The 12,056-nt window shown below is 41.8% G+C and overlaps 1 protein-coding gene across 4 annotated transcripts in view; it reads right to left on the minus strand.

The window, feature by feature from the left end:
• Nucleotides 1-12,056, minus strand: part of LOC108934425 (cyclin-J-like) — a 21,134-nt gene continuing 9,078 nt past the window's right edge. For all 4 annotated transcript variants that reach the window (XM_018752231.2, XM_018752229.2, XM_018752230.2 and 1 more), the window contains 4 exons: nt 9,253-9,463; nt 3,619-3,918; nt 3,343-3,502; nt 1-2,861 (listed from right to left, as the gene is read on the minus strand). In XM_018752231.2, the coding sequence (XP_018607747.1) occupies nt 2,399-2,861; nt 3,343-3,502; nt 3,619-3,918; nt 9,253-9,463 (1,134 nt within the window). In that variant the 3' untranslated portion in view covers nt 1-2,398. The remainder of the gene's footprint in view (nt 2,862-3,342; nt 3,503-3,618; nt 3,919-9,252; nt 9,464-12,056) is intronic.

A 12,056-nucleotide genomic window follows, 5' to 3' on the forward strand; every position in this document is an offset into this window, starting at 1 on the left:
TCATCACATCTTTATTTATGTGCCAGTTTCAGCCTATACTGATCTGTTCTGATACCTTTGGTCATCCTTCCCCACCTTGTACTGCAAGAGAAGGGTAATCCCATGGGGTGAGGGGGGAGGTAAGAATACCAAAAAAAAAAAAAAAAAAAGGTTATTTTTTGCATTTGCCAACACTGTGTGGCTTTGAGATGGATTCGTGGTTAATACTCTATTTGTCAGAGTTGGGGGAATTAAATTCACATTAAAAAAAAAAAAAAAAAAAAAAATCTGTAAAGCACATTCAAGAACCAAAACTATGACACTTTTCTTTGAGGAACACATAAGCAAATATATTTTCAACCAAAATCTATAAAGAATTCAGACTAAACTTAAACAATACTCTGAATTCACAAAAAAATATTGCACCTCAAGATTTCCTAAAAGGAAAAGTCTATTTCCATAAACAACTGTAGCAACCGAGGCCCAGTGTAACAAAAAAGTATAAATCTCAGACAGAACTAAATAGAAATGTACCACTCTACAAGAACAATATTAACATGAAGTGAGATGTACTGAAACACTAAATTATACTTAAATATACCTGGTATGAGAAACAGATGAAATACAGTAACATTTCAGCGATTTAGTAAAAAACAAAACCAAGCACAGTGAGGTAGTTCAAAAGAAGCCCTAATAGAAAGTCACTTGTCAGCAGATTGTGGAGTAAATGCTGATTGATGAGGTCAAATAAGTCTCTCCTGCAGATCCCTCACTGCCAAGATCCATCCCACCTGCCCATTAGTAGTAACTGTGTTAGTACATAGTACTCCAGGTGCTGAACACAATAGTATAGTCAATACACCCACACCCACACAAAAAGAAGTGTGTGATGAAAACATCACAACTGTCTACTGTGAGCACTACTGAGGCTCCCACTGAGACCCCAGAAGAGGTTTTCTCTTTTTTTAAAAAAAGAAAAGATTTCTTAATGTGCAGCCCATCCCACACCCCCACAGCAATGGCCAGAGTGGTTCTCTAGGAGCCCATCTAGGTACGAAAACAGCCACAAGCTTTCCCACAACTCTGCATGTGGGGGCAGAAGTGTCACAGGTGGAGGGATGAGCTGTCCAGTATTTTTAATTCTCATTGTACATGTTTCACATGTCAGCTCAGTATACAGCAGAGGGAACACAGTTCTACAGGTGGCCTGAAATTTATGGGTGGTGGTTATGTGTATACTGAACATGAAGGGAACACTTTATTAAAAAAAAAAAAAACTGATTTCATAGAAATCTACACATACTGTAAATTAAGGCCACATTTCAAGTAAGCTATTGAATAGTTCCCCCTCTGCGGAAATAGCAGGTTTCACAGCAGTATGGCTCCTCTGTTAGATTTCAGAGATGGATCCCCTGCCAGGTAAATCAGTTGGGAAGGATGCATTTACTCTTAAAAGTAGTACATCATGAAAAATTAAAACATGACAAAGAGCCAACAGTTCAATGTTAATGAATCAATTCAGTTTACAGTTTGGCAAAACTGATGACATCAGCAGGACCCAATTTAAAGGAAAAACTGATATTATGGAATGAGCAAGGTAGAAAAAAAAGGTCACTTCTTAAAACTAAATCCAGGCCAGAGGCTGAAGGAACTAGATGCACCATTCTACAGCCAGCATATACATGCTGTTACACAGAACAAAAAGCTTGAGAAATATACAAAATAAATTTTAAAAAAAAAAGGAAAGAGGTATGCAGTGGCATCTTCAAGTCACTTATCAGTCCCTGAAGTCATGTGATTTATGTAAATTGTACTATGTGAACCCACTTCTCATAGTAACAAAACTCTGCTCATGAGGCAGCAGCATTACAAAGTTTTAACAAACTGCTTTCCACAACCAGTGTCACTGCATCTTGGTTCGATGAGGGTCAAACTGAAACTCCAGGAGTCCTCATAGAAAAACAACGCTACGTTGTCAGCAAGATGGAATGTGGTACACAATGCACGAGTTTCCAACGTCAGGGCCCGACTTTGGTGTTGCTCCATTCTCCCATTTTTACCGTCAGCAGTTTCCCCACAACGTGAGACCAAGATATGACCTTCTCTCAGGAAAGGAAATAACGCCCCTCATCCATTCCACAGACGACACGTTGAACATGAGCACTGCTACAAAGTCTTAGCAAACCCTTTAGTCTTAGTGTCTACAATCTCAACCAATTCGTAAAATAGTGTTTTCTATACTTCAGAAATGGAGATAACAGAAATGTTTATTTGCTTTGGTTGTCACCAAATCTATGCTGATTACACATTTTGTTTTATGGCCACACAGTGGCCTGTGCTAAAAAGCAGGAGATACACGGTTTGGGAGAAGGTAGTTCTGGTCTGAGCTCTCAGTCACTTCACACTCTCTCTCTTAATGTCACCTGTCAAAGCAGCTTGCAGCAAAGCTGTGATGGGAGGACACATACCCTCCCCCATAGGTGACATCCAGGCAATGACGTGGCTCGGTCATGAGGGATACCTGCATAGATAGGGATCCCTGGGTAGACAGGGAATGCAGCCCTGAGCCCAATTCCGGATACGAGTGGAGGGCACTCCCAACAGCTGAGCTGGAGAACAGCCCAACCCGGTGAGACTGGAGGTAGTCTTCAGGCACCACAGGCCCCAGAACCTGTGTGTCAGTTATGTGCAGCTGAGATAAAGTCCCAGAGTGCTGTGACAGTTGAGAGTAACTGCCTGGGTGGAAGAGCAGGTGCTGGGAGTAGGTGGAGGAGGAAGAAGAAGAAGGGTTCGCAGATTGGTTTCTGGTTTGCAGTGTGGTTTGGTCCTGAAGAGGGGAGGATTTGGCTTTATTTCCCCCTTGCAAGTCATTGTCATGAGCACTGGGGGGGGGAAAAAAAAAAAAAAAAAAAGAAAACAAAATTTCAATGATGATGCAAATTTTTTTTGTTTAAATTAACCCTCCCCTCCCAAACATCATTAGCCAACTGGTCCAGTGCCAGGATGGTGTGGTCGAGAACCTCTCCTGAAAGTATAGGGTGTGTCACAGGACACACCCTGGACTGCACACCTGTCCATCACAGGGCAATCACACACTCATTCACAAGAAGATTTTAGAGTCACAAATTCATCTGAACCATGTCTTTGGACTATGGGAAGAAACCGGAGTGCCTGGAGAAAAGCCGCACAAAATGTGCAAACACCATGCAAAATGAGCCAGATTTTAACCCACTCCTGCAGACCAGGAGCCCTCTTTCAGACAAAAATATGGGATATACATGAACAACATTTATATCACAAATATGACACTTTGGACAAAAAACAGGCCCTTGTAAAGAGCCCACCTCTGCAGGTAAAGCTTACATGAGCATGAGCTCAACGCACTGAGCCAGGTGGTCCCAGGTGTAGCCAGTAAGCAGGTGCAGAGCAGCAGTCCATCCAGGGGAGATCTGCAGACAGATACGTGAGGCCGCCACGCAGGCTGCTGCTATCTGAGATGGCCGGAAGCTCAGGAATGTGTGATCTGGCAAAGGGACACGGAAACATGAAGCATTTACTCGCACAGTGGCTGCACAGCATCCCAAGAGTAAAGTGTGAGTGTACAACTCCACTCTACCCTCCTCCCAATCCCTGCCTCACCCTGCAAAGAGACCTCCAAGAAGTAGTTGCTGTACTTGTCCATGAAAGCCCGGGTCTTGGAGAGGGAGCAGAGGGGCCAGCCATTGTGCAGGTCACCCTCCTGCACAGAGACGCTGAGGTAGTAGTCGATGAAGTGGGCGGCTGTAGGGAGGCACAGGTTCCAGCCAAACGTCTCCAGCAGCAGCAGCTCCATTCGGATCAGGTCCTGTTTGTTGAGCACTAGGTTCAGGCTGCGCATGAAACCCAGGGCATTGAGCTGCTCCAACTTGGGCACATGGTCCTCTTTCTCCTCAAACTTACCTGGAGTAAGAAGAAAGTCCAACAGCTAGTGAGTAAAACACAAAATGCAAAGGTCATGTATAAAAGTTTATGTCCAAAAAAGAAGCATCTGGTTAGTAATTCTAGCATTTACATTTTGAATTTGCATTCTGAAATGTCAAAATTCTTGAAGGTCCCATCAGCTGGTTGAAATAACTGGTTCCGACAACACAAAGCAGAGGGGTGACAAAGCATTTCTGTCCTGGAAATTACTAGCTCTGAAAGCAGCACTTTGTCACCTTTTACAAATGTGATCATTCCACAGGACTTTTACTCTTTCATTAAATCAAGCAAGCATTTCATAATTCTATTTTAAGTTGACACAGAAGGCACATACCTTTATGTCAACAGTAAAAACATCTCTCCCCAGCATGATACTTGAGCAGTAAAGCAAAGGCTCAGCACGTAAGCTTTAATGCAGGCACTTGGATAACAAAGGACAAGGATTGCCAATACCTGCCAGCCAGAAACCTTTACATGTACATCAAACCTCCTTCTCACACCTCATTCAATGGACACTTTTCTCCAAAGCAACATACAGTTCACACTAAAAAGTGCATCACAACAGACAATGAGCTCTAGAAACAAACATGTTTGTCAAGGCAGGTTGTTTATAACAACCATTTTTTTTTCCAGCACACATGACAAGTAGCTGCCTATGGAAAATACCCAAAGTCCACAGGAGTGGGATTGACACTTCGAAACTTCAGACAACAAGAACTGAAGTCTGCAGACAATCGCACCACAAAGGAAACAGTCTTACATGGGTCTTCCAGGGCACCAGACCCCCGGTTGGCGTTCCGCAACTGGTATAACAGGCAAAGTTTGGGCAATGTATTCGGTGTTCACGCCTCCGCTACGGTCTACAGTGACCTACACACCACCCTTCCCCGTGCTCTAAAATACCCGCTCCCTTCCCGTGTGCGTCGTACACGCTCAGCAAACAGCACGCTCTCAGCTGTGTCAGGGCAGAGGCGGATGCCATCGAGACGGCGGCTCTCCGCTCATAGCTCTTCAGTTGTAGGCTTGCAGCCAGCTGGCACCACAACGGGACAGTGCCAGTCATTCTAGAAACAACACACTATTTTTGTCTGAGTCTCAAATCTGTCACACTGCTCTTTTTGTCCTGGCCATGAGACTAAAAATGCCAACAAGTTTATTTTTGTGCATTTAAAAATGGAAGGACCGACTATTTCAGTATATGGTCATCTGCAATTGGGATCATCTATTTACTTCAGCTTTTTCCATACCTAAAAATACTTCAAGACCTGGACATGTAGATATGTACTACAAAATGCATAAAGACTGTATATATCATGCAAGTATATGAGTATGGAAAGGATGGATGGCCTTTGACAAGAAACTGACCAACCATGAAACCCAGACACTGGCCAATTAAGGGGGAGAGAGGAAAAAATAAATAAATGACACTTTCTCCCAGATGTTATCCCTCAGCAACATCTGAGAATTGGACCAGTCCAAAAAAAACTTTCTAAACTGTACTCAAAACAATATTTGACCAATCTTTGCTTGAGGAAATGGACTGCGTTATCAATTTCTGACACTGGTAAAAAGACCTGTCATGCTGAAAGAGAAAAATCCACAGATGACCAAAAAAAAAAAAAAAAATTGAGCACGTTCTCAGCAAGTATAGTATGTGAACAGTGTGTGAATGCTACAAGGTTTTAAGCAGAAATAGTACTGGAGACTTTGGTCTGGAAAATACGGACCACACAATAGATGTTTGTATGCAGAACCAGTTTCCCTTATCTGCATATGGAAATGTCTTAATTTACTCCCACTGCACCTCCCAGCCTTCAAGGAAACCCAACCTATTCCAACTAACACTGAAAATCAACACAGGGTTCTGGGTCACTTTGCGTGGGATGTCAGTATTTCTTGTGAAACACCTGATCTGAGCAATTCAGGAGTAGATCATTCTAACAAGTGTGCAGGTAACCATCATGGAACAAGGCTTTCCAACAGATTTTAGGCATGAGAAAGGTGATCTATGCTCAGGTTTTAAGAAATTACATTTTCAGAGAACAGCAGTACTACCATGTTTAACACACACCATGGTTAAGCAACATTTATTTAAAGTAAAAAAAAAAAAAAAAAATAAAAAAAAAAATAAATTACTACTTCACACATGGAAGTCCCCACCCTGGGTGCAGAGCAATTCAATTACCTTCAGTTGCACTTACATTTTAAGTAAATTTATTTGTCCTTACTACAATTTACTACATACGTTTCATTCTGCTGTATAACTTTCATTCTTCATGTTAACTGCTTGAAGACAACATTTGCAGACACCTGCACGTTGACATGTTTAAAAAAAAAAAAAAACTGGTCAATCTATATTAATTTCAAACTATACACCACAAAAACAAGACAAACTAGTAATTTTTGCCCAACCACAAGCTATTACCATAAGCGTGGGAAGCAGGATTTTTTTTTTTTTTTTTTTGGCAGCACAGCAATTCTGATGCTGATAGAATCGGACACTACCTTTCAGGAAAAGTATAACAGCAGACATGAAGAAGTCGACAGGCTGATAGTAACAGACAGCTTTGCAGCCCACATAACTGTAGGACTTTGGCTTGTTTAGGAATGAAGTTGGCCAAGGATTGGGAGGGGGGGTTCCCACACCAAAAGGTCATGCAGAGGTGAAGGATCTGGGGTCCACCTCCCAGGTGTGCAGTTGGGACTCATCGATCCAACACATCGGGAACTAAACTGAAACCTGAGAGAACTCCTCCTGCACCCATGGAAGGAACTCCACTTGTTCTTCCATTTCATACTTTTAACATGGCTGGAAATGGATAGTTCTGGAATACTGTTCACTAGTAAAAAGAGCAGTATTGAGTAACAAACTCGGCTCTGAGTCACCTACAGGTTAAGACGACCCAAAACAAGGCAAAGCAGCCTCAAAATCCTCCAATTCATAAACTGTTCAGTAAAGTCAACAATAAGGAAGCTACTTGATATTTTTGCCTGTGACATACAGGGTACAATACATTGTAAGTTTCTTATGTCTGAACCCTTTTACACTAGTTAAACAGTACAAAATTCATTCTAAGGCAATACCCTCATGGTCTTTCAGACATGCTGGACACCACTAACTCCTCGTTTCTGCTGTCGGTACAACAGTCCTGTGACAATCCCTTTAAACCACAGCTCTCTATGGTCTTTAAGAAACCAGCTGAAGAAAATCTAACACATTCCTTTTCACTTCCCCTGGATTAGAGGCGAAAGCAGTGCACCGGGCTCCTGTGGAGTCAACCACTTCCTTTCATTTGTCTGCTCCCCTTTCAGCAGAAGTGTGAAATTGGTCACAGTTAAACTACTGGCCAAGTTGGAGGCCTCCACAATGCCAGTCCCCTGACCTCCGACCCACCATAAGACACGCTCGAGTGGTCGGGAAACATCTTCCGCAAGGCTACACCCGGATCAGTCGTCCCCTCAGGCCTCTGTTGATCACCTGGGATCTGCTTTCTTGCATTGCTACCCTGAATAACTATTTCGTACCTTCAGTGTCTATTTGAGCCCACAATTTCACAGATTACAAAATTAAGTCTAAGCAAACAATGTTACTGTGCAGTGGGTTACATTTCAGGAAATCCTCCACTTATGTCTCTCACATCTACAATACACACATCACACTCTCCACACACCCCCACTGTGTCTTGCACTGCTACTCCGGCAACTGGAGAAAAGTGTCAGCTGAAGGAACAAATATATTAAAGAGTCTGTAGATGTGGTCTCTGCTGCTCCAGTGGGGTAGGTGGGTAACAATCTCAAGGCCCTTCTATCACCCCCCTCGCTCCAACCCACAAGCAGAGGAGGCCGTCTGCTTCAATCGAGTGCGTTTGTTCAGCCTGGACACTGTGAACATATGGCAGATGCCACAGCGTACACAGCCCATCCTTCACCCAACCTTCCGCGCCACAGTGAAACGACACACCACACAACATGTCACACAGTAACCAGCAAAGCTCCTATGACAGAAACCATCTCTAAGTCCTGGAGAACCACTGTGTCCTCTGTGTGTTGTAGCTGTTGAGTCTTTGAGCGATAGATGTTACCGAAACATGGACTCTATTCTGTCCTCAGGATACATGTCCTCAGGTAACAAGTATACCCTTCCAAGAATCATATAGCAGCTTAACTTCAAATGTTAAGCTACTTACAATAATTTAGCCATTTATGCAGCTCAGTGACTTTTACTGTATCAATTCCATTGTACTTTGCTTCCCTGCAGCACAGCAGGAGGATCGATTTGCACCTGGGTCCTTTGAATACAAGGCAACATTAACCTACCCACAGCCCACAAAACAAAACAGAGCACGAGTGAACTGGGCCACAAGTGGGTTAACAGCAGAGTCTGGGGTAGTTAACACTCTCCTGCAAGCCTTGACCCATGTATAACAAAAGCTGAAACCATACAGGGTCCCACCTTCTCCAAAACATGTATGAACTCCTACATAAAAAAAAAATCTGATTACTTCAAGTACTATTAACCAATTGAAAGATTTCAAAATTGTAATAAACATCCTTGAGTCTCAAATTAGATCATAATTTTTAGGTAATCTTGTCTTCAATATTCAAGTCATAGTTCTGAGAATCACAGAATTATGCTAGCTGGTGAACATGAGTGGCAACTTAATGTAAAGCATGTTCAACACATAGTTCCAAAAAAAGAGGAAAAATTGCCCAAGTTTATCTGCTATTATAGCATATTTCCAACCACAGATGGCAACCATCATGTCAGCGAGCTGGCATGTAAAAATGATTTGTGAACACACAGATTACAAATGTATTCAACTTCCTGAAAAGTGTGACAATGACTACAAATACTTATGTTTTCATATACCAGCGGTAAGCCCTGCTGCAAAATTTTTCAAACTTAAATGTGACCCAGTGTGATGTGCAACAAGGACAATGTAAATTTCAGCTAAAAATAAATAAGAAAATTCTAAAACCATAAGTCCATTACTAGACAAACCAGTTGGACAGACACACCTCAGCCGCTCTGGCTCCTAACCCCCCCACCCCCCACAATTAGCACTGAGGGCTCTGGGGATGGGCCTTGTGCTGTAGTGCATTTGTGATAAGTTTCCTCACCCACAGACATTGAAGGGGTGGATACAGGAGAAGGCCTCCCGTATACTCAGCTGTTGGAGGAAATGACAAGCCAACCACACGCATGCCAATACACTCACAGAGAGCACAGCTTCAGTCAGATCTTGCCAACGTAAATGACAAAAAGATGCAGGCAGCATAGCGTCAGGACTAAACGTACAAGTGCTCACTTACTGGCCAAGAGCAGGCAGGACAGGGCGATGACATAGAGCTGCTTAAAAGCCACATCATAGTGGTCCATGAAGAGGTCCAGGAGGTACACTGCCAGGTGGCGTGCCGTGTGGCACAGCTGGCAGCGGTTACTGAGCATAGCGAGCAGGTCCGCAAAGTATCGCCGCATGCTGATCTGAGGGGAGTGGGCTCGGTATGCTGGCAATTTCAACTCCTAGACAATGTGGGGTGAAAAGAGAAAATGTTAGACATGTGCCTACTGAAAATGAAGATGCAAAAGCACAGTTACAAAAGGGCTGAAAGAGTTCTATTAAAAACATTAAAGATTCAAATGAATGAAATTCAGTGAAAAGACTGAACAGTTCATGGTTACAGAGTAAACTAATGACTCTTTGTGGTGGTATTGTGCATTAAGCGTAGCGAAGCATCTTTCATAACTTTATAACACTGTTGAAACAATAAGCAAATTTCATAATGTAACAAACTGACATTGGCAGCTAGCACAGTGTTCTCATGCAAAGGTCCTATTGTCTCACACAAACACGGCCATGTGAAGAGATGCATCTGGCCTGGGTTGGAGCCTGGAACGTGGACTACTCCAGAGACCACTTTCTGACATCTGCCACTGACTGAGGCCTTATCAGCTGTTCTCCAGTTACTTAAGTCCTTATACTATGACCACATATGCCTCTCTCACTAAATTTCTCAGTACGGACAAAAGACGATTACTGCAAAGATCTAACGACGGAGTGGTTGGTAGCTTGGAGGTTAGAGCTGCTGCAGATTTGAATCCCACCTCCAGCTGTAGTACCCCTGAGCAAGGTACTTGTCCTTACTTGCTCCGGTAAAGTTACCCAGCTGTGTAAATAATTGTGTTAGTTGTTTTGGAATAAAGTGTCAGTCAAATGCATGTAAATATAATTAAGTCAAATTACATTAAATTTCTGCTTTTTTATGGCTTCCTACTTCATATCATACCAAAATCTGTTTTTGGCTCTACTTTAATAAGCCAAAACTGAGAAGATTAGAAGGCTTGAGCTCCAGTGGAACAAAGTGGATCGCATCTAAATGTGCAGCCATCTGCACTCTTGGGGAATCCACAGCGAATACAAAGAGACAAGTCAATTAAACACTGAGGCAGCAGGACATTCCCAGTGACAAGGTTGACCTTTCCTGGGGGACACAGCTGCTCCCAGTGCCCGCCTACAGCCTCCCGACCCCCACAATTAGCAATGCATACACACTGCCAACCATTCACTGTAGTGGGTCTAGAATCAGACTAACATCTTCTTCAAAGACTTTAGGTTTGTGATTTTTTTCAAAAAAGTGTGACACTGTTCATCATCACATATACTAATAGATGGGTTTGCGTTGATTTTCCCTTCAATGCAACACATCTTAGCCCTGAAATTCAGAAGTTTCATAAACTGAGCAATGAATGAACAAAAACACACAGGTCAATAGCTGAAAAAAAAGATTTTTAATCTAAAATTCAACATACCAAAGATAACTCAAAAAGTAATGACTGATTATTTTTCAGGGCAGCCAGCCAATGATTATGTAATTTGTTCCATTCCCTGCATATTTCCTTACTTGCACATTGTGAGTATAATTCAACACAATTTTAACATTTTATTAGAAACACCATCACTGTTCATCAAAACAATTTTTCTATTGGTTAGAGTTGGAGCAAAAAAAAAAAATGAAAGTTCTCATCACAAAGACACAAGAATTATAAAATAGATGTAAAAAATAAAACTAGCACAAATCATTCCAGTGCCATGCCATATTTCAAAGTAAAATCAATGGTCTGTTTATATAAGCATAATAATTTCATGAACCTTTTTTAAAAAAAAAAAACTATTTACAAGTAAAAAGTGATTTAGACTAATACAGAAAGTGATTGAACAAGTTTACGAGTGACAAAAACAAAAAGCTATATTCGGGGGGGGGGTGTTACAAAAAACCTAATATTCAACAATGAAACTGCCATCACCCTACTTGACTGTTGAAGGTTCTTACTCTGAAATAACATACTGGGCCTTTGCCAGACTTTACAGGGCTCACATCATCCAAGAAGTTCTACTTTTGATTAATTAAACTACAGAACCCTCTTCCAGAAATCCTGAAAAACATCCAGGTGCTTTTCAGTGTTTCAGAGTGAGCAGTTGTTTGCACCTTGCCACTATCCCATACATCTCACTTCTGCAATGTCTCTTACAGTAGAGTGAGGAACACTGATTTGAGCTGAGGTAAGAAAGGCCTGGAGTTTCCTAGGGTTCTTTGAGCTCATTAATTATTTTACACCTTGCTCTTGGAGAGATTTTTGGTAGAATGGCCAGTCCTAAGAAAATGTACAACTCAACTGTTCCAATCTTTCTTAATTTGAAGAGTGTGGCTCTAACTGTGGTTTAGTTGAGGTTCAAAACCTTAAAAATGGCTGTGTAACCCTTTCCAAACTGACAGGCTTCAGTGACTTTTCTTCAGAGGTCTTAAAAAATGTCCTTTGTGCAAAGCATGATGTGCCTTTATGAACATGTTTTTTGACAACTTCTGTCAGTAAGGGTTTAAGTAGTAGAAAACTATACTGGACAAGGCTGGTTCTAATCAAACCCAATTATATTCAAATAGTGAATAATTACCATATTTGGATAATCTGATACTGGTGTAAATTTTTGTATTCAGGCTTCATAGCACTGATAAAATGGATCAAATTTAAAGTCAGAAAAGTGGAACAACAGAAAACTGGAAATAGACCACATATTTTTTTCAAAGGCTGCATCTAATACCTGAATGGAAACCGTGCA

Source organism: Scleropages formosus, chromosome 4 (genome assembly GCF_900964775.1).
Source record: "Scleropages formosus chromosome 4, fSclFor1.1, whole genome shotgun sequence".
NCBI lineage: Eukaryota > Metazoa > Chordata > Actinopteri > Osteoglossiformes > Osteoglossidae > Scleropages > Scleropages formosus.